Raw genomic sequence first — 23792 nt, forward strand, 5'->3', positions numbered from 1 at the left:
GATGTTTAGATATGGGTAGTTTCCAAAAAAGAAGTTTACATAGAGTGGTTTTCATAATGAATTATTTATTAAAATGTTATAATGCCATGGTAAGGGCATATTTCTAGAAAACTAATTTCTCTTATTACAAAGTACAGTTTTTTTTTCCTCCTGAAATTATAAAGTACCCATGATGAAAACCATGAGATAAAAATAAAAAATCTAACCAAAGAAATAAGTAATTCAACTGAAATTCATTTTAGGCTTACAGAGTGGGTATTACTTGAAATATAATTCTAAGTACCAAAAAACCTATTTTTAAAGAAGAGTTAACATTAACAGCCTAAGAAATGTAGGGTTCTTTAACATGGATTATAATTTGATAGCAAAGACTGTGAAGAGAAAATAATTTAGTTCAAAGACACCCCACTACTCTAAATAACAAAATGGTTCTTAAAAATACCCTGAGAATAAGCTATTATTTTAAAATACATTATACATTGTGATGCATCCAATTAGCATTGCTATCTAACCAGTGTTAGAATCTTCAGAAACGCCAAGAAAATGGTAACGAGTGTCACAGAGATGGACCGGCTGCCTCCCAATTTTGTGCTCTGGCCCCAAACACACCCACAGGAGGCGTGGCCACAGCAGCACTTTGAACTGAGGAAAGGAAGCGAGAGCGACTTCCCCCAAACCCCTGCCCCAGTGGGCACGGCGGTGGCGGCGGCAGGCGCTGCAGCTCGCCTCCCCTTCTGCATTTTCTGAACCGCTACAATAAAGAGGAATAAGGTGGGGAAATGTTACAAAAAGTGATCTGGGCTGCTTCTTTTATGACACTTACAAACCCTCAAGACAAATACCAAGGTTTCCTGAGGTTTGCACTGCACAGACCACATTAGTATGGAGAGAAGTCGGTCCTTATCACAGCCCAGTTTATAAAAGACGATTTTGTTTGCTGTCCTGATATGCTGTGTATGTACTTACAGTAAAATATGTGGGTTTATACATATATATAAAAATATTTTGACTCAAGCTAAAAATGCAAAATTATTCAAGTATAAAAGAGAATGTATTTTTCAGTTATTAAAAATTAAACCTATGATCTAATAACAAGTAACAGTTAATGTTTCATGGCATTTCATTTCCTCTCCCAAAACAAACCACAGAGCAAGGTCAAATGGTTCAGGAAACAGTAAGCCTCCATTCACTGACTTTGGAGCTATCTCGTCTCCATCTCTGCCGTGAGCTAACCTTTCTGTTAAGTCGTCTAAGCAGCGCTGAAGGTGGACTTCCCCTGCTGTCACCAAAACGTGCTCTCCCGTTTCCTGAATTAAAATCTGCACACAGGGGTCGGCTTGGTTTAACAGCTTCATTCCTTTGACGAGCTGAGGCATTTCACCTAAGTTAACAAAATGAAACACCGATTAAATACAATATGAGGACTAACAGAATCTAATAAAGGTAATGTCCTTGCCATTGAAGGGAAAAGAATAATAAAATAAACTCTTAAAATAATGATTTATTTTCCTTCCAAATAATGCACTGATGAGAAGAAAACTACCTTCTGGTGATTTATTTGTACAGAGAGCTAATGTGCGAGAGACACCCGGCATGCTCATCATCATCATCGAGGCTCCCAAAGCCACCACAGGCTTCCTCAAATACTCAAAGCACATAAACTACCCATTATCATTGTACCTGTGACTCCACCTAAAACTGATTACAACTGTACATAGTATAGGTCTAGAAATGTAAAAGAACTCTTCCCCAAACAGTAGCTATAAAATCAACAAATAAGTAAAACAAGCATGTGCCTTGGTAATCCATTCAAGAAACTGCACCAGAGCCCCCTATTTAAAATAATTGTTTGTGAAACTGCTGACAGAAGGTGGAATTCAGGATGCCGCTGCCCTGCGGGTGGGCCACAGCTCGGGAGCCAGCCACCTGCGGTGCTCTCTCCTGCTCGAGCCCTGGTGCACAGCCGCCTCCGCCCACAGTTCCTGGGAATGGCGGCGTGGATGGTGCTTCTGGTCCGCACTCTGGGCGCAGTTGCTTTTTGGTCCCTTTGCACGGACTCCGCTGCTACTGTTCACTCAAGGCAGGCCAGAGGCAGTCCCTTGTTACTAACTGAGCAGAGACTGTGGCTTTGGAGGCGTTTTTAGGCAGCCTTGTTTCATGCCTACATTTTAAAGAACTCAGCAATTCCTCAATGCTGGGTTTTGGCATGCCAGACAAAACACAGGAGCCCTGGACAATCCGTGGTTTTCAATACATGTTACAAGGGTTGATGGTCCATAGGCAGTCCACTCTATTTTTAAATAAAGCTTTTCTAATGATAACCAACGCCCTGTACTGGCCAACAGTGTGTCAGACACCTTCCATACAGTACCTCTAACTCTGAGGCCGAGGGGGTGACTGTTCCCCTTCGGCAGAGGAGGGGAAAGGCACAGGGAAGCCAAGGAGCTTGCACTACGGCCACAGGCAGCTGCCTGGAGCCACTGCCCGAGGGGTGTCAGGCAGTCCTGAGCCACACCCTGTGACCTGGGGAGTCGTGATAGAGAACAGGGACAGGGAGGGACCTCACTACTGCGGGCTGACGGACACCCTAACTTGCTCCTTTGTGGCATACCACAGTTTTCCCCTGTCTAGTTGAGTAGACTTACAGATATTATCTAGCATTAACTCCCTTAACCTTCACAGAATTTGAAATGTGGTTTAAAGGGATTCCTGCAAAAAGACCACTGATAATATGAATAACAAACACAAGATAAAAATCAGTAAAAACAATGGCTGCTACCAGTATGAGACTGTAAGACAAAAAAATAAAAAGCACAAACACTTAAATCTGTCACTTCGTGGTAAGGGTGACCGTGTATCAACAGGCAAAGAAGAAACTTTCAAAAAAGATATGGAATATGGAAACAACTTTTTGAAAATATTTATGTTGGTTATCATCACGCTGCCAGAAACTATGCTCTGGTGTCCCTGTCTCTGCCACCGAGCAGAGTGCAGTCTCCTCAGCGAGCAAAGGCGTCCGAGGAGGCCCAGGTCCCAGCAGAGGTGAGAAGCCCTCTGCAGAGAGGGAAGCTGGAGGGCCTCCCAGGTGGGAAGACTCGTATCTGCATGAGAATTCACACAGCGCTGCTGAAACAAATGGTGAGGAAGTGAGGCTTAAATGCATGCATTTGAAAAGTGTCACGAATACCACATTCCTTTTAAAACAAGGTCATCTTACTTGGGTGTTTTGGCTCAACGGCAACCCTCACAATAGGGGTGGCTTCAAAGGTGAGCGGTATGAAGGGTGGGCAGGAGGGCAGGCTGCACAGTGTTGCGGATTTCAGCACGAAGTCTTGAAGGCCCCCTATGCCTGCAAGGAGGAAAGATCCCGGGGTCAATAAAAGGTGATAAACTCTGAATTTACATTGGAAAAATAAAAGCATCAACCCAGTATGCATGTGACAGGGAAAGCACTAAGAAAATGTTGCAAGAAAGGAGGCGGACTTGAACTGAGGTTCTGGGCCCCTGGAAGCTATGTTACTGCTGTGAAAAATACATAAATTCTGTTAGTTTTTGTTTCCCAAATGTACAAATCTGGTTCCAACAAATTGGGCCAACCCACACCTACTCAGACCACAAAAATGATCATGTCCAGGTACATATGTCTGGAAATACTATAATTACTTCTAATTATAACTCCTAGTTTTTAAAATACATGAAGTCTTAGGCAGCCATCAGCCAGGAGCCTGAAGTGCGGAGGGGGCAGGAGAGGGAGCTGCTGACTGATACTCAAATGGCATAGGGTCAGGTACTCCATAGCAACACTGAATTTTAAGTCTCTTAATTACCTTTGGCCCTATGAAAGGAGATCTGCAAACAGATTATTTCATTAGAAACTCTTCTTCATCAAATTGAAGGGTCTATCTGTCTTTGAGGAGATAAGAGAGGATGCTCCAAAAAGAAAGAGGAAGGGGCACACTGAGCCCTGCATCCAGAGTAAGAGCAGAGAACATTTTAGAACAAATTAAGAAACTCATACGAAGGCATTTTGTGCTCTTGGGTCGGGTAAAGACTGAGGAAGGCATGGGAGGCAAGGCTACCTGCTTTAGAAAAGGTGACACAGAAGGAAGGGACAGGGACACTTAGTCAGCATCCTTCTTCTGCATCCTGGGCTCAGAAGCAAGTAAGGAAAGGAAGTAACTTGGCCACCTTCAGCCAATGAGCGGATGTAACCCACAGGGCGGCAGGATGCCACCCCGAGAGCCCCAGCTGCGTGGAGGCGCAGAGCAGAGGCTCCGACGCACAGGCCTGGGAAGCGCATGCGGGTCCCTTTTGGTCAGACCACAGCGTGGCACGGCTCTGACACCCCCACCTGAATGCACCCACAGTTCACTCTCTCACTACCTGAAGGGGTAGCTTCAACTGCAAGAAAACCCTACATTACACGGAACCCTGCCCCCCACTATCTGCACACATTCCTATTCCCGTTCTCCAAAGGACCACAGAAAAGATGCTGCTTCTCCTTTTGTGAGCCGCCCTTCGGGTTCTGAAGGCGTCAGTCAAGCCCTTTAAACCTCTCTCTGTCTCACACTAAACATCATTCTCTCTTTTTGCTGTTCAGCTCATGACACAACTTCTAGACCTTTTGATTCTAGACCTTTCGTGTGCGGAGGGCTCTCTTCAAACTGAAGTTTTCAAGATGCCTCCCGTGTGTGGATTTGGTCCAGGCCTACATTTATTATTGTACCCCTTGGGCCCGGCGCGCAGAGAGCTCTGTACCTGGCCATAGCGTCTTGCTAACGCCCCCCATTGGTATCACGATGAGACAGCTCTCGGTCTGCCCAAGCTTCCACCAAGTCTATTAGATATAACACCTCCCATAAGGCCAGGGGTTTAGGAAAACCCCACAGCAAATATTCTCTTTCAAACCCCATCCATCCTGCTTCTGACCTCTGACCAGCATGCACTTCCTTCCTGCACACAAAGCACATGGTTTCAATGAAAAGACAAAGCTGGTCTCTGCTCTCTATCACCAGGGACACAGGCTGCAGATGGTCAGTATATTCTCAACACTGTCCCCTTGAACTTCTTGCATTACATTTTGCTGTTCAAATTACCAAATCTATTCTTGTTATTTGCATATACCTAGATTTGTGAACATGATTATAATTCCCCTAAAAACAGCCAAAGGAAAAAAGTCAGTACCACAATATTCCTAGTCAAGAGTAAGAATTTATGGAAAAAGTGATGCTCCAAAGATAGTCAAAAGCTACATGTTATCATTTTTACTTATCTTAAAATACAATGTTAAAATCTAGGCAAGAGACCACTGCAATTTGGGGGGGGGGGGTGAATCACAATACAATGATTTAAAATCCCTTTGAGACTCTCTCTATAAATGATTAGGTAATTATTAAGTATACAACTTGAAATTGATACAAAATGCAGTTTAATACGAGCCTTTTGTTTTAAAAATAATGTTAGCAAGTACAATTTTGAAAAAGGAACAGTATGCCCACAATCGCACCATTCTAATATGGTGAGTCTTTTCACTTTGATAGATTTCCCTTCTCTACTGGCACACATACTTTACATATCACATAAAATGCCCATATAATTTTTAATATGTTTACTTTCACTTCAGTTGCTTCAGTAACAATTAAGGAGGAAACCTTCCTTCCTATAAAATACACTTGCCAAAACATTTTCAGCTGGAGAGGGTGGTGGTGGATGAAAAACATGCTCCCTTCAAGGGGCTCCTGTCAGAATTTCTGGGACAAAAGTGACAGTTCAGGAAAAAGACACCCAAAATGAGTGTGGCTTTGATTTGTTTCAATGATTAAAGAGGGTGAAAATTTTTGTAATGTTTATCAAAAAAAGGCATGTGGCTTAAATACGAGAAACAGGCTGAGAAAACAAGACTATGGAGTGAAAGCAATTTACTGAACACCAAGAATTCCAGCCTGTTTTATTTTTTAAAGATTTTATTTATTTTTAGAGAGAGGGGAAGGAAGGGAGAGAAACATCAACATGTGGCTGCCTCTCGCGTGCCCGTAACTGTGGGCTGGGCCTGCAACCCACACATGTGGCCCTCACTGGGAACTGAACTGGCGACGCCTTAGTTCGCAGGCTGGTATTCAATCCACTGAGCCACACCAGCCAAGGCTCCAGCTGGTTTTTTGTGCACGCACCCATAACTTCTGTCTGACGGAAGATAAATGACCCAAGTTCTCTCAGGTCCTGATTCTTCTCGACACAAGTCCGCTTAGATACACAAGTACGTGCAGCCCAGCCCACACAATGGGGAACAACACCCAAGTCAACGCTGAGGTCTTCCATGGGGCACACACAGGCCCTGGCCAGACTGTGCACCACACCCTTCAAAAGCTTCTTAACCAAATATCAACATTTTGCAAACACTGTCAGGCCAAAATGGTTTCCAGGCTCTTTCTAACGTTTCCCTTTAAGGCGCATCTTTTACTGTATGAAACTAAAAATATCGTGTGGGGACTAAGAGACGGATGGCCTCCCGTTGACAACTTTTTTTATTCTTAAAAACAGCCTGTAGCACGGGCTGAATCAATCCAGGATGAGGTCACGCTGGCAGGCACAGGCGGAGAAATCATTACTGAGGTGGAACCCTGTTTCCTGGGGAGAAGCCTGTTCACTGTCTGGGCAGAACAGCATTACTATCTTTAGGAAAGTGTGGATTTGTAAAGTGCACTTTCATTGCAGGTATAAGAACATTATTAAGATTTAAAGGGAAAAAAAAAAAAACAATTCTGTGGTAAAAATATGTGAATCCTCTAGTTAGAAGATGGTCTTCTAATGACCAGAGTCTTATCTCAAGCCAGACTCAACACTCTGACACCCAGGAACGATCAACCTGTTCATTTTCATCTTTTCAATATGCCTGCGGTAATGAATTCCTTTCCACCTTCACTGTGAACGATGTTACATGTCATGGTCATCCACGGAGCCTCCAACTTGGAGAGCGTGAACACTGCTTTGGAAGGGACTTGAGGATTCAGATGGTACTGCATATAAATAATTATATAATAATATATGCTGTGTGTGCGCGCGTGCGCGTGCACGTGTGTGTGTTTTAAGTACAGGTTTCCAGGGCAGCGGGAACCTAAAACCCTCGGTTTTGGAAGACCGCCTTCTGCCCTGGGCCCTTCTGTCTCTGCACACTGAAGAAGCCAACGTCCTCGCTCCTTGTTTCATGCCCTTATTCTGTATCTTTCACTGGAACTCAGACCCTGCTCTCCTTGACTCCACTCAAAAGGGCATCAGGGAATCCGTGCATATTGTAATTCTTGTCCTGGAGACAGGTAGGCAAGTGGGTACACAAATACAAAGCAGGCCTTTGCCAAGCCTGCTCGGCTGGCATCTCCAAAAGCAGTTTAGTACTGCCTAGCTCAGGGTGTCAGAGGAGGGGTCACGTCTGTCCAGGATGCTGAACAAGCCCATAAAATCTGCTTCCCCTCGGCCTCCTGGTGCTCTAGAGGGTCCTAGGAAAAAGTGTTGCAACCATGACATCACTAGGTTGGGTTTTTTTCCTTCTCATAGGGACAGACGGGGCTCATACAGTTAATGATAATTTTTAAGCAAGTTAAATCAAGATCTGGGGCTCTTTTCTCAGAAGAAAGACCACAGTAAATGAGAAAAGGTAATCTCTAAAGATTTCCTTTTTCACAGGTGTGTAGACTGTCTACATAGATGGGGCGGGAGGGGTGCTGCGGTGGGGGGCGGGGGGCCCAGCCACGCCTGCAGCTGCAGGGGGAGCTGGGGAGTGTGGCGCAGGGCTGACAGGGCGTCTCTCCGGCGCTGCCGCGGCCAGCATTTCCTCTCTTCAGCCAGCCTATGTCTTTGCCGTGTTCCTTTTCGAATCAGAGGAACTTAAATTTAATTGCTGCTCTAACCATATGCCAGCTACCTAACTCTCCCAAGTTTAGTTTCCAGCTGTGTAACATGCAAGTAAGACATGTGGCAATTCCACAGGGTCACTGTACGACAGTCCAAGCCCCAGGTCCGGAGTCAGCACTCACTGAACGGAGGTGGCGGCGGCAGGGGTGACAACGGTCAGGACGGTAGGAGTAGCTGTTAGACTACTAGATGTTAACCAACTTAAAGAGTTTTTTGGTGTGTGCTATGAATTGCATATTTATTTTGTACATACTGTTAACTAGTGAACTGTAAAGAAGGTTGTAATAATTTTTCTGAGTCACAAATTCATTTTTGTAATCAGATCCAGTTATAAATGCTGTATCCTATGTCACTGACTTAAATTTATATTTTTTATAACAACACATAGTTTTAAGTGATGTTCCTTCAAGATGTGCATTCAATTCAAACAAATTTAAATAGATGTGGAACATAAAATGTTTAGTACCTACGAAGCATAAAATGCCTAGTATAGTTTGAAACAATGCTGAAAATTTGTTTTAAGATTAAAAAAAAAAGAAAACAGATACAGCTCTACGCAACCAGGAAATTATAACCGGATTTCTTCTACCTTTAAACTTGAAATATTTCCAAATAGAAACAGGAAGCAGGGTCACTTCTGGATGAAATGAAACTTCACTACAAGTACACAAAAGATCCTGATTGAAGTGATCAAAGAAAAAGGACTAAGAGAAACTTGAATGAATAGGAAAAGTGGAGAAGGGCACTTCAAACTATGAGCTATTTCTGCTGGAGGTAGATCAGATTAAAGAAAAACAGCAAGGGTCAGTTAATAACTCCTTTCTTGAGAAAGTAATACAACTTAGAAAACACATGCCCAAGCAGTGTAGTAGTTAGTGGTGGTCTGTCTAGTAACAGATCAATGGAAATGAACGAGGACCCCAGAGACATAAAGGTAGGACAATGGAAATCACAAAAGGGGCATCACTGGTAGAAAGGAGGGGCCATTCAGTACACAGCACTGAAACAATTAGCAAATAAAATGGAAAAAAAAATGCAATCTCATCTCTACCATGCACTCTCTAGAAAAATTAATTTCACATGGATCGAAGACATAAATGCAAAATGTAAAAATTGAAAGTACACACCATGATATGATACCATTAGACTAAAGATTAGTAAATCTTACTACATTCTAAAAACTATGACACAAATATCATAAACCAAGTTAAGAGTTAAAAAATAGACACTTCAATGTTTATAGGGCGACAAAGGCAGTAAGCATAATATATAAAGAACCAGTAGAAATCAATGAAAAAGACAGGCAACGCAAGAAGAACTTAACCAAAGAATATAAGCAGTTTCAAGAAAAGACATGAAAAGAAACGGGCATGTCTGGCTGGGGCCCACCTGTGGCATTTAGTGGGAAGGGCCAGGAACCAGTGCCCTGCAATGTGGGGACATGTCCCACACCAACAGTTTGCCAAAGATGCATGGCTTTTAAGCATTCACCTGGACAAGCCTGTTTACAATGATCTGACCTTAAATCCAACTCCATTTCAATAGCAAAGTCTTTCTGCAGTTTAATACGCACTGAATTTTCAGGAACGTTGTTCTAAAAATGAGCTGCGCACCACTTCACCAACAGTCACTCGCAGCATCCGAGTCATCACCACCACGTCCGCATCAAACTGCATCTGCAGCTGCCGCGTTCACGGTGGTTGCAAGTATCTGGCTCGATCAAGCTGTCCGGTGTAGTCAAACTGAACACTTACATACGGCAACAAAGGGGACTTTATCGTACATCACTTCCCTTTCATTTATCCTCGTAACACAGTTAAGGTACTGTGCTGATGTTTTTGAAATTAGATTGCAGGCAGACATCTTTCAATTTCATTGCCAGGTGGATGTTCACTATATTACATACTATTCTTATGATTATAAAAACATTTTTTAAATCAGAGAGTCAAAAACACCTTTTTGTGGCTTTTGTGCCTAGCATGCTTGCACTGTTGGGATTACTCAGCAATAAACCCTGGGATTACGCTCTAAGTGCACTGCATTTGCATTAATCTAAAATTTAGGCCCTAAAAACTGAAACTGTGCTCTCACCTCTGAAAGGGCAGACTTGGATTCCCTGGTGCCTGGTGTCCGCAGAGGGAGTCTTGGGTTCCTATCTGATAGGGAGCTGGAATGTTTCTTGAGGTTAATCAAGGTCCTGAGAGTGAGCAGCCTGATAGCCTTAGTTCCACAGAAAGACCCTAATCTGCAGATCCACCCCCAGGCCACGCTGGCACTGGACTGCCCTGCGTCACCTGACGCCACCCGTGTCCTTCACCATTTGTAAGGAACACCTCTCCAACGGTTAATGTTTTCCTCCAAGTCACACCAGGAATTATGGGATTTAGAGGATGCTACAGAATCTTATAGTCTAAGGTATCACGATTTGAGAAGAACTCCTGTGTTTTTTTAGGTTTATGTCCCCGGAAATCCACTGATGAGCTACGTTTACAGGTCGGTCCTGAGCCCCACAGAGGAGGTGGAGATGAAGACCCCCAAGACGCCACATTCCACTTTCTGGCCTTTTGTTACTGTAAGTGCTGCTAAAGCATTTTAAAAACTCAGTCACATTATTGCTGATAATATATTCCAACCCTTGAGCCTCGCAGCCTGAGATTTTTTGAGACCCTGGCCATGTGTCTGCATCTTGATGTGGCAGTTACTAGGGCCCAGATACAGCTTATTTACTGTTAGAACCAACTGAAGAAATGTAATTCCTAAGAGGACAAGTAACAATATTAGAATGTTACCTAAATTTTAAGCAAACATAGGTCATTTTAATTCAAGCCAAAACTTTTTTCCAGTGCATTATTTCCCTGTGAGAAGCAGCAGCTTTCAAAGCAGCTTTGTTCTCACGGACAGATCACTTCATAGATCAATGAAATAAGAATTAAACAACTACAGGCTGAGTTTTTTTTATGTTAATATCATTTTAAGTATTAGTGAAGTTTTATATTATAGTAGTGATGTATCTTAATTTTTACTATTATGAAAGCACAGTTGGTTACTACTGGCGATGTAAAGCGAGCAATCCCTTTATAAAGGACAAAGGAATTGGTACCAGATAGCTGGATTAATGGCGACACTAACCAGAGACAGGGATCCAGAGTCGTCAGTCCATTCTCATGTGCCATCCTCTTGTAAGATGACAGATGAATAAATTTCTACAGTGTAGCAGTTTCTATTAACAAGAACATCCTAAATGCCTAGTAATAGAAATTGGTTAACTAGATGAAATACCATACAGCCACGAATAAGTTGAATTTTGAAGATTACTTTGGCACAGATAAACCAGAATATAAAATTCTATGTAAAGAGAATTATGTAAAGAGAAATATAACTAAAAATTAAAATTGTAATACTGTGAGTGTTGAGATTATGATCATTTTAACATAATTAGAGAGCAGAAAGTTTAACTCAGAGAGTAGGAGAAACTATCTGTAATAAATGTATCATACCAGAAGAGTACATAGAGAAATGCCTACAAATCAATACCAAAAAGGCCGAGAATACTAAAAAAAAGAGTGACAAAGGACTTAGGCATTGCATAAATAAGTTTTTTAAAAAGCTATGGTCTATAAATAAATGAAAGGGCACTTAACTTCACTAGTCATCAAGGAAACCAGCATAAAATACTACTCCATACACATGAGAATGGCTCAAATAAGAATAAAAACAAGTGTTGGGACAAAGATATGGAGAAACAGAAGTTTAAGAGACTCCTGGAGTATATACACTGTAATACCCGCTAAGCTTGTCCATAAACCTACCCTATGATACAGCCAGAAATACGTACAAACATTCAGCAAAAGATAATATTCAAAGCCAACAGTATTTACAATAGCTAAATATGTCTCATAAGCTAATAAATGTTCACCAACAGAAGCATGGATACATTGTGGCAGACACACAACACAGCAAAGAGAATCGACTTTATCACAACCTTGTGCGGGGACATACGAATCCCACAAGAAGCTGAAGGAAAGAAGCCAACACAAGAGCCCACTCCCCACGGTCCAGCTTACCCAGCCTTTAGAAACAGGTGAAATGAACCTATGATGTGAGAAGCGAGGAGAGCGGCTGCCTTCGGGGTGCAGGTGCCGGCAGCAGCCCCCGAAGCCCACCGGGCTCGGGCACGCAGGCAGCGTGCTGTTGCTGCTCATACCACTGGCGTATGTTCAGTTTATGAAAACCTATCAAGTTCTGGTTCAAGATTTGCATCCTTTTCTATATGTCTATTATGCATCAATAAAAATTTACTTAAAATGTTATTGGACACAAATTACATGGCTATTTAAAGTGCTTCCGAGCCTTTTAGAGATGCCATTAACTACAACTAATAAAGATAAACCATTTCAGAGCTTTTAAAAAATCTGGTAGCAGAACAAAGAGCACACGGTTTGTCTCCGTGCATCTTTACCTCCACATCATCCAGTAACTGGTGAAATGTGTCTGTCATGGTAATGACCATACATGGATTCTTCTCAACATATCTGTCCTTGAACAAATCACTTCCTCATTCAAACAGGCACCACCAGCCTCATACTGGCTGCTGTTCCCACCTACTCTCTGGTACTAAAACCTCCACAAGGGTCTCTGAGTAGGGAAATGCTTCTTCCATGTGCCATACTCTCTGGGGTCTGGGGATTGTGACCCAGTGCCTTACGGAGGCCAACTCTCCCAGGTTTTACTCTTGTCTTCCAAAGGTCCCAGTCAGGTGAGCGACTGGGCTGGGCCAAAAGGCAAATCAAGGAATCACACCATCCCTCTCTCCGGAAACTAGCGCTTAGCAACTAGATTTCTCTGCCATGTCTGGTTGCTTGTTCCTCAGGAGGAGTTTCCTTGCAGGGGGCACCTCCATCACCTTCGAAGCCCTTTCTACCAATTATCTAGCTCTGCACCACATGTGAACCCAGGAGGTGATGCAGCCAATGCCGACGCTGGTCTCCGGTACCAGGGAGTTACTCTTCTACATTAAGAACACAGCTCGTGGGGCTTGGCACAGATGGCAGAAGAGCAGGGTGCAGCAACACTTCCGAGTACACTCAGGAAACGGGAAAAGCCTTCAGGGGGACAGGGACACCGGTTCCCAGGTCCAATACCGCATCAGGTTGGTAAAAGCCTTATCTGTAAAGTCATCTCTGAAAGAGTCTCTTATTTGGTTAACATCAAGGTATTTCTTTAAAGTTTTGCAAACTTTTATAGTTTGCTTGTAAAATAGCACTGCCCCTGATTTAAGAGAGAAACATAAAACGTGAATGCCAGCAAGTCCTCAGAGCACATCCCCTGTACAGACGAGGGATGTGAGGGGTGCAGCGGGGAAGGCCTGATCCCAGAGCACAGCCCCGGCCGCTCGGAGGAGGCCCACTTTCCCTGGCTCCTAGGTCGGGGATTGTTCCTCTCTGCCACGCTTCCTCAGCACACTCCAGAGATCTGTTTTTCCAAGGCTTCACTGAAGCACATGTTAACTCAGTCTGGGGAAATGAAGATCTTCAATTTTTTCATAGAACGGTGGAATTACTACTCACCTCATTCTTTGAGTTGTTTTAGGACCACAGTCCTCAGATTAAGAAAACTTGACAATTCTTTGTTTTCACGATTGTACATATTTTGGCTGTAGATTGTTTCACCCCATTTTACCCAATAATCCCTTTTCTGTCAAATTCAGAGTAATTTGAAATTGTCACCTTCTTCCTTACAATCTACCCAGCTTCTGTTTACTTCCCAATGTGGTGGGACATGCCCTGAACAACGCGAAGGGCCTGAAGGGCTGGGGACACAGCGTGGGCCGCACGAGAAAGCACGGCAGAATGCCTGTCTGTATCAACCGGGGCAGCTCCCTGTTCACCCCCTTTTAGGTTCGGGTCTATTGTATCGGTGGCTGGTCCTCCTGGGAGGGCACAGCTGGGTTCTGATTTGGTGTCCAGTGTGACTCAGGGAGAAGGTACGCTGTGGTCAGTAATCCCACCTCCATCAGGAAAGGTCAACCTGCTTCCCAGGTCACCTGATTGCAGGGTTTTGTCTTTTCCATGTTAGAGTAACGATTAAAAAGTTAATTTATGCCCTTAAGTCACTCTGAGGTTGCTGTGAATGTGTTAACAGTTATGATTTGAACTTTGCTGATGCCTCCACAGAGTCCTGCGCACACCAGGAGTGTTATTAGCTGTTCAGAATCCTGTGTCTCAACTGAAGGCCTCCTGCATAGTGATACAGCCGTTGCACCATTCCTGATCGACATGCATAGTGATGATTTTCCTAACAATATCACAGGCAAAATAACTAGATTAAGAAGAATTATTAACCACTGACTGCAAGCTTGAGTCACGCTCCTTAGCCACTGTCCTAGCCTGCTTCCCATCTCTCCTCACCTCTGAGGTCCTGGAGGGCCACAGCCTCGTAGAAAGGAAACCAAAGCCACGGGGATAAAAGCGTGACCGGCTCGAGCCACCCTTGAAAGGTGAGCCCTTCATTAATAATATGTACCGCTCGAGTATTCTGCTCTTGGACTCGTAAGATAACCTGACATTGTTCTTCTGGGCAAACTTCCAGTTTTCAGGGAATCCTGTGCTTGGTTTTGTTTTAATGTTGGCTTCAGTAACTCCCTAAGAAATTTAACCAGCTGCCAACTGACCCTATTCACAAACAGAGAACACAAGGGCCTATTGTAAACCTAGTGACAATATTCAGATTGGCTAAAAATTCAGCACCTCAGAGCTACAGAATAAATTTTCCTGGACCATCCTGGAAATCTTTGTTGTTATTACATTTCTTCCAACTCCTTCCATGAGATTTGGGGAGGATGGGTGCACTTATCACCAAATCTGTTCTCCTTGGCTGGTTTCTGACAAGAAATCTATTTCAAGCAGGCCTGTTGCTTTTTTGGTTATGCTGATGTTTTCCTTTGGAAATGATGTACCTTTCTGCATGTCCACTGATTCTTCTCTGTTTGCTCCAGGAGAGGGAAGAGGCCATGCTTGCTCTGCCAGTGATGAAGTGGTGAGGAGCTGTGCCAGAGGGCAGGCAGGCTTCTTTTCAGCTCTTTGGTTTTCACACAAAGCGGAGGGAGGACTTCGGACTCACTGTAAATGTCTTTGCCATCGTGGCGATGCACTCACCCGCACGGTGTGAGAAAGGGTCGGCAAGGAGAATGACAGAGGGGGTCTGCTTCTGTCTCAAGTAATATTGTTTCCAGATCTTAAGTAACATAAGCAGTAACGCTGACTTAATAGTGGGGGGTGTATGTGTGCAAATTGTCTTTAATGTCTGTAGAAAATTTTTAAAAGGTGCATTAGGTCACAAGCAAAATCTCAATACATTCTCCAAAATGTACACTGCACAGCTATTACTTTACTTTCTGATTCCCCTTAATCTTTTCCATCCTGATTTGCATCCCTACTGTGACAAAAAAGGAAGATTTTTCTGTGATGAAAATTATTTAAAATTCACTTCCATTACCTTAGTTATTTAAGGAAAACTGACAGTTTTCTTCACACCATCTTTTCTGTGTGGCTACATCCACAGCTTTTGCTATATATATTATTCATTACCCACATCTCAATAAATTGTATGTATTTACTAAAAAACAAACAACAACAACAACAAACAAGTGGATTTCGTTGGAGCTGCTAATTTCCAAGAAGACTACTTAAAGCAGTAAAGTTTTCTTTTACAGAAAATAAAGTTTAAAGTTTCGTTATTCATTGAAAACACCTGGAAATGATTTGAGGGTTTTCAAAGTCACTATTCTAATAGGTATTACTTCCAACCTAACCATTACTGGCCTTTGAAATATAGAAGCTAAAAGCAAACTGGACAGATCAAATACTACAGATAAAAGCATTTTGAAAAGCATACAGTGCCATAAAAACATAAGGTGGTGGTATTAAAAATGGATTTGGACATGAAATCCCAAGCTCATTCATTTCAGCGATTCCCTCAAATCTTGGGAGAGGGCAGAAAATAATGAGACTTTAATCCAGATCCAGTCCTACATCTTACCAGGGTCCTTTCAGGCCAGTCGACTTTCATCAAATTACTCTCCATCCCTAAAGGATTAGAAACGAACTGAGAGGTTCTGGTCAAGCGCCACAGCTTTTTGCTCAGAGCCATCACACTCACTTTCTTAAAGGACGTTTGAAAACTGTGTAATCAAATCTGAAAGTAACTTTTCAGGCGCTGCATGTAGTCTTTCTGACAAAGAGGGGTTTTGTATGTGGAGCAAAGTTAAAATCTCTGGCTGTAGCTAAATAGTTGGTGATAAAATAGTCACGAAGACAAGGGAAAGTCCTCATGTGAATTGATAAAGAGATTAACAATAGTAACAAATTTGAAAATATGTCAGAAGTGACAGACTGCCCAAGGGCAGAGGCGACACACAGAGCGCACCAGGCCTCTTGATGCGGTGAGCGAGAGCTCCAGGCGCAGCTGCTGACCGGTACCCAGCTCACAGTGCCGTCCACGTTAAGGTGATAAAACAAACAGAAGAGGCGATGATTATGTGTGTGCATGTATTTTATGAAGAACACCTATGGAAGGATACATGCTGATTTGGTTGCGAAGATGAGACAATTTCTGACATTTCTGTATTGTTTAGATTTTTACTATGAGCACGTTTTACTTTTGAAATCCAAATGAGTAAAATTAAAACAAAAACATATATATGTATATGAATGTGCACGTATATAAAATAAATATAGCCTTCCAAAGTCGGGTTTGGTCCGTGGTGCTGTGGGAGCAGACCGGACGCTCGGCCCCAGCTCCGTCCCGGCTCCGTTCCCTGGTCGGGCCTCCCATTACCTCCCGACCAGACAGAATTTCGACTTCATTCTGTGAGACCAAACTGTCTCCCAAGATTGGGTCCAGATACGTTTCCTGAGCACTTACTTAGTTCAAGGCATATACTAGAGACACTGTCAGAGATAAAACGATAGCTCACTGTACTAGGGGAGGGAGGTGGCGTGAGTGGGTTCAAACGCTCATCTTCCTCTCCTCTAACCCACAGGCCTATTTTCAGAATCTAAAACTAGATGAGGTATCCTGAAGAAGACAGAAAACGAAATAGGAAATAAAAATATTCTATGATGTATGCAAAGCAAATCTACAGACTTGATAAACTTTAAAATAAATTTAAATCTGGTCATGATGGGTAAGTTTTGTAAATATTTTCATATCACGTAGAGCTAGAATCAATATTCAATTTATCTACAACTAAGTACACTAACACTTTCTACTTGTTTGGCTTTTTAAAAAAGAAAACATCAAATTTTAACATAGGTTTAACATACCTGGTTTCAGTTATAAACTTGTCTTACCTCCTAAAGAGATCTTGTTTTTCAAATTCAGTATCCAAAGCATGGATTAATAAGGTTTATGAAGAAAATCAAACTTTTGTGGGTGAAACAAATCTAGAAAACACTGAAAGTTACTCAAAAAAACAGTATTTCGAAAGACCTGAGTAGGACCAATGTTATATTGCTTGCGAACTCTTACAGCTCTAAGATCTCTGGCTGTGGACAGCCTTATTTATGGGATCTCACATCTGGGCAGATTAATACATCTGCACATGAAAGACACACAGCCTCGCCGTCTCCTCCGAGTCTGCTTTTGAATGCAGGCCCTTGGGAGAAATTAATTCCTGGTGAACACAACGAAGATCAGAAGCAACAAAGAAGCATGTGACTGGTGGCTATTGGTTAGAAATTCATGTTCCTAGTACAAGCTGGACCTCCATTCTCCCTTTCTGATCTGTAGCCCCTCCATTTTCCCACATATAATCTAGAAACAAAACACAAGCAAACTAGTGAGGAACTGAAACAGTATCTCCTAGATCTTCTGAACACGCTTCCTCGTATTCAAAATTCCATTCCTCTCTGCCCAAAAGGAGCACCTGGAAGGGCAGTGCAGCCGCGCGTCCATCCTCTCACACCCGTGCTGCCCCGTGTGGCCTGGCAACATGCACCTGCTGTGTAACAGGCCTGCGCTCAGCAGCAGAGATGATCCTTGTCGCTGAGCTCAGAGACACCAACTGAAAACATGACCAACGCAATGGAATCTATGTTCTGAGAGAGATGGACTGAAAGAGTACGGGAACTCCAAGGAAGGCGCCAGGAGTATCTGCCTAGAGTTGCTGGGGAAGCCGACGACGAGGGGGCACAGCAGCTGGGTTCTGAGCCTGAGCTGACCGGGCAGTACCGGGAAGGACCCTCGAGAAGAAGAGACAGCATGTTCTGAAACACAGGAATGAAAATCCCGATGTGGTCGCTGGTGGCGGGAATGTAAGTTGGCTTATCCACTACAGAAACAGAATGGCAGTTCCGAACAAAATAAAAATACAACTATCATATGACCCAGCAATTCCAGTTCTGCGCACAGAGCCAAAATAAATAAACAAAGGATTTCAAAGAGATATGTGCACTCCCTTGCTCACTGCACTATTCACAACAGGTAAGATATCGAAACAAAGTGTCTATAAAAAACAAATGTGCAATGAAGTTGTAACATGTACACACGGGGAGACACACACACACACACACACACACACGTATTATTCAGCCAGCATAAAGAAGGAAATCCTGCCATTGGCAATAACATGAGCGGACCTTGAGGGTATTACGCTAAGTGAGGAAGTCCCACAAAGACAAACACTGTATGATATCACTTATATGTGGCATCTAAAAAAGCCAAATTCACAGAGACAGAGAGTAGAAGGGTAGTTACCAGACTGGGGGTAGGGAAATTGGGGGTACGCTGTTTCGGGGTACTCACTCGGAACCAGGAGATAAATCCTGGGGACTCAGTGCACAGCACAGTGACTGTAAATAACAAGTGCTGCATTACAAACATCCAAGTTGCTCAGAGACTGGATCTTCGCTGTTCCCACCACCAGGAAGATGCGATACTAACTGTGGCCTGATGGAGGTGTCAGCTACCACCACCTTTCCAACAATGTTCCAAACACAGACGTATCAAATCGTCGCATCGGACACCTTAAACTCAGATGTCTTATGTCAATTACATCTCAATAATAAACAAATTTTAAAAAAGCCCCGATGACGCAGTCGAGAGCAGTGAAAAGTGAGGCGGTGGGTGTGAGGCAGGGAGAAGCAGCCCGACAGCGAAGGTCCGCGGGAGGCTGCACGCAGAACCTGCCTGTGCCCCGGGGATGTGCTACCAGCACTGGGGGTACAAGGAGCCGCGGAAGGTACTCCTCCTTAGGGACTGGGGGAGGGCGGTCGACTTCCGAGCTGGGTAAAACTGACACTTTCTCTTTTGTTCCCCTTCTCTCTTCTCCCTTTGGAGCGGAGATAAGCCACCTCTCCTCCTGTCCCTCCCAACAGCTTCCTTCGAGGAAAGAGCAGAGTTCCAGTCCCAGACCTCACTGCCCACACTCAGGGAAAAACCAGTCTCTCTTGGAGTCTCGGGCTCCCTTTTTATAGGAGAAAGGGACTGGGCTGCACAAACTATAAAATTCAGGGACTCTCGAAGCAGGAAGTAAAAAGCAGCATGTTTTCATTTTAACAATCACAGAAAGGGAGGAGAATCCATGACAGCACTATCTCAAACAATCTCCGCTATATGACTGTACAGAAAACAAAATCTGGCTGGTAAGAGATGGCTGGGCTAGTACAGTTAGTTGTGTAAGTCAAAAACTTCTCAGTTTTCTCATCTGCCAAATGAAGGTAACAAATTTACCACTCAAGTTTGTTGTGAGGCTTAAATGAGAAAACATACAAAAGTGACTCTGAACACCTGGCATACAACAGATCTAAGTCAATACTGGTTCAATCTAGTTTGATGTATCTCTCAACTGAATTTAAAAGCATGGCATCCTTTGTATCGGTTAACAAAAGATATGCAAATATGATCACAGTATGTAAACTGTTTAGAAAATGAAATTTTGTAATTGTCATTTTGGATAAATTGAAGGCTTGTGGCTTTTAAGAAAAACAACTATTATACAATAAATCTGCTGCTTCTGTAGAGACCTAAAAGAACACGTTCCTCTCTACCCCACTGCCTCCCCCAGGGGAAAGGGGCTTTGCCTTTGATTTTCAAAGCATATCTGATTTCTTCCAGCCATTACAGAGTCAAAAAATAAGACGGGTTTAGATACAGTGAAGTGAAGGAATAACAACTCTTCTTACTTCAATTCTGCACTTAAACCAATAGACTCAAATCCTTTGAAATATGAGCATCAATGCAATTATGCGTTGAACTGCCGTAAATTAACAGACAGTCATCTGGGAAACATAAAACAAACCTTGTGACAATGTGCTTCTAATTGCATGGGAGATCAGGATGTTAGTGATATTTTATATTCTGCTTCATTGCCCACTAAGAAGCATATATTTTCATAATAATACTTTTTCCAAGTAGAAACAACCTAAGGAGTTATAACTCAATTTCCAAGATGAAGAGGCAACCAAAGGGAAAAAATATACAACTGAAACAATGCCCCTAGTATTTGGAGGAGAGGTGGGAGGGGCAGGAGAAAGAAAGAGCCAAAATAAATTTAAACGACTGCTTTGAAATCATTCCGCAGGTTCGAACAGCAAGCTAAACTCATCTCAACTTCCCTGTTTTAATGATTCAGACATCTCCAAACGTCCGATAATAAAAACCGCCTGCCTGCCATGTGCAGGAATCTGGGCCGGGCAAAGGGGTAGGTTACAGACCTCCAGAGGAATCCTGCTTGTTAACCACGTTCAGCTCACAGAGCAAAACATCCACTCAGCTCTCCTGTGCCCTTCAACCAGCAGTTTATCATCTTTATAAACACGGAGTTAAAGGTCAAGGCTACAAATGTCACACGCGGGCTCTGGCGCAAAGCAAGGGCTCCTGCAGGCACTCACACAGACACCCGTCTTTGTTCTGCTTTCAGACGGGACGGAAACCCGTGGGAAAGCCTGCCCCCTTGTGTTCGTCTGGGTGCAGCTGTGGCCCCCGCTAGAGTTGGAACGAGCAGCTGGCTGGCTGCACAGGCCTTTCATCAATTTGCAAGACAGGCATGACGGCTTCAGAGGTCGGACTGAGCCACTCAACCTCTGCCCAGAAACCAAGGCCTATGTAAGTGAGGGTCACGGTCGTGCTCTCAGAGAATGTGGCTCAAGAACGAGACAGCTGTCCGGACCTCCGGAGGCATAGCCACGCAGCTGGTCCTCGAGCTTTTTCAAAGCTCCTGGCTGTGAGAAGAGGTCCCTAGAGGCGTGGAGCGCCTTCTGCCTAGTTGCTCGCGGCATGTCACCTAGAGCAATCCACAGATGGAGGGGCACACAGAACACTGAGAACAGCGAACAATTAAAGGCGATGGGGAAACCCAAGTCACAGGCAGTGGGGAGGTTCCTGAAAAACCAACCAAGAGAAAAGGACGGGCCACAGAGACCACCTGACCCAACCTTACTTTATGACAACATAGATGCAGGTCTGGGAATTCCCACAAAAGCGCCCAACTTGCCAGAGATCTCAACTGGCAAACCCAGTGCTGCTTCTCATGCAAAAGGCTGCCTTATTAGCTGGTTTGGGATTAAAACTATGAAGGGCCTAGAAATGACTTGGAAGGTTAAGTTAAAGTAGCCAGTGCGGGGATCTAAATATGTAGGCAGTATAGAACCAAACACAAAACAAGCATGAAAAGACATGTGAAAGAATGATTAGGCTATAAAAGTAGGCAAATAAAGGTTTATCTTTTGAGAGTAAACAACACTTCACTACATATAAAAACCAATGCATCTTTTTTTCTTTTTTTTAAGCGACTTTGGATCCTGAAAAAGGAAGGCTTATCAAAAGCATTGATATCCCCTCCTCCCTTCTCCATCTCTCTCCATCCCAAAATCTCAAGTGAAATGTCCAAAGAAAGGTAAAAATAGGGTAAGGCTATGTCAACACACGAAAAGGTCTCATCCAAATGCCAAAAACTTTGAAAAATGGAACTAGATTAAAGGTCACCCAGGTACACTAGAATTAATTTATGCCACTGAGAAAGCAGGTGGTCTCTCCAGAAGTTCCAAGGAGAGACCCCAGACAAATACCCCAGAGTAAGAAGGCCAAGGGCAAGGGATCCTGCGGCAGAAGTAGCAGCTTTGGCTGCCGCTATGACTCAGGCCTCCAGAGCAAAGGACCTCATATGAAAACGGGAAGGTATCTCCCTACAAGAGATTAATACTGGTCTAATTTTAATTATCTGAAATGACTTGGTAATGACAAGATTTATAAACACTCCAAGGACAATGCAAGAAAGAGTACAACTGCCAACGTATGGGACAGAGAACAGGAGAATTGAAGAAAAAAGGCCAGTGAGGCTTAGGTTCCTGAGCATCGCCCCCTGAAGCACATGGTACAAAAATCTCAGCAGGCGCAGAGGGGCTCCCGAGACTAGGGGACGTCTGAGGCCTGCCGGCCCTTGGAAGCACCCCTAGCTCAGAGGATCACAAAGGGGCTTCCCGTGACTCCTGGGCACAATTCTGGCCTTAGGAAGCCCAGGACAAAGCTCTCCTCCTGAATAAACCACAACTAAGACGAATAAACTGAGACTCAGAACACCTCTGTCTTCTCTGGCATCCCAGATCCTCACCTTTTGCAGCCCAGATGGACCTGGGTGCCTGCTGGATCGCCTGGGACACGCCGCGGGAAGGAAGGAGCAATTAGTTTCTGGCACGGTGGGAGCTAAACAAAGAGAGTCTCCAGCGGTAACATCAGCTTGGCTCTGTGGTCCTGGACAATGTTATCACTTTAAAATGTCACTGTCCTGATAGCCTTTAATGAGAAATGTTCAGACTAAAAGGATTTTGCTCTCACCTACGAAATTCCAGAATGGTTATAATGAAAACAAAATATGTTCACTTAAAAAAATGTTTTCCACACCTTCTAACTTCCTTTAAAATACTTAAGAGTATTTAAACTTTGAAAAAATAAATGATGAACACTAGGTAGCTCTGGCTAGTCCTATGTTCTCCCAGTGATCTTACTAATTGTTTCTTTCATTCCACCAATATTCACTGAACATCCAAGAGATCTTCACCAGAAGCAATGAAATGCAAAGACATGGTAAAATGTATCTATCTTGCCCTGGCTAGTATGGCTCGGTGGACTGAGTGCCAGCCTAAGAGCTGAAATGTCATGGGTTCGATTCCCAGTTAGGGCACATGCCTAGGTTGTGGGCCAAGTCCTGAGTTGGGGGCATGCGAGAGGCAACCAATCAAAATGTTTCTCTGGCACATCAATGTTTCTCTCCTTCACTTTCTTCCTCCCTTCCCCTCCCTCTAAAAACCAAATAAATCTTAAAAAAAAAAAAAGTGTCTATCTCAATTGCAAGGAGGTAATCACTCTTGAATATGTAACTCATAGTTTCTGACACAAAGTCCTAATATTTGTTAACTTTGATGTCAGTATTATAATCAATATTAACACTAGTCTCCATGCAAATGAACTGGATAATCAATCTGAAATGTGTAATTATCTGTGAGAATATCGAGTACCAAAATCGACATAAGGAACAATAAAAAGAACCTGACAGGAATAACAACTGATTATAACTTTATCAAATCACAACCCTGATCACCAATCAGGAACAGCTGGTGTCATGTTAATATCAACTTTTTTAAGGACTAGAAAATTCCTGTGCCATTTAAACTGTTTCACAAAATAAAAAACAGTAAAAACCATCCCCTAATTTGTTGTTTCATGTAATTAGTATAATACTGATACCTAAACTCCACAAATATAAAATATATACAAAAAACTTCAAATCAGGCAAATTTACAAACACTTCACGTAAAAAAACTCAACAAATTGAACTCATTGCTCTATTCATGTACTGAAATACACTCAGCAAATAGTGTATTCGAGGG

The 23792-nt window shown here is 43.2% G+C and overlaps 1 protein-coding gene across 2 annotated transcripts in view; it reads right to left on the reverse strand.

Moving 5' to 3' along the window:
• Window positions 1-23792, reverse strand: part of EFL1 (elongation factor like GTPase 1) — a 65040-nt gene that overhangs the window by 17309 nt on the left and 23939 nt on the right. For both annotated transcript variants that reach the window (XM_054589057.1, XM_054589066.1), the window contains exons 16-17: window positions 3218-3349; window positions 1234-1381 (exon numbers count right to left, since the gene is read on the reverse strand). In XM_054589057.1, coding sequence (XP_054445032.1) covers window positions 1234-1381; window positions 3218-3349 — 280 coding nt within the window. The remainder of the gene's footprint in view (window positions 1-1233; window positions 1382-3217; window positions 3350-23792) is intronic.

The sequence above is a fragment of the Pteronotus mesoamericanus genome, unplaced genomic scaffold, assembly GCF_021234165.1.
Source record: "Pteronotus mesoamericanus isolate MK-2021 breed Mesoamerican mustached bat unplaced genomic scaffold, CSHL_Meso_final contig_1242, whole genome shotgun sequence".
NCBI lineage: Eukaryota > Metazoa > Chordata > Mammalia > Chiroptera > Mormoopidae > Pteronotus > Pteronotus mesoamericanus.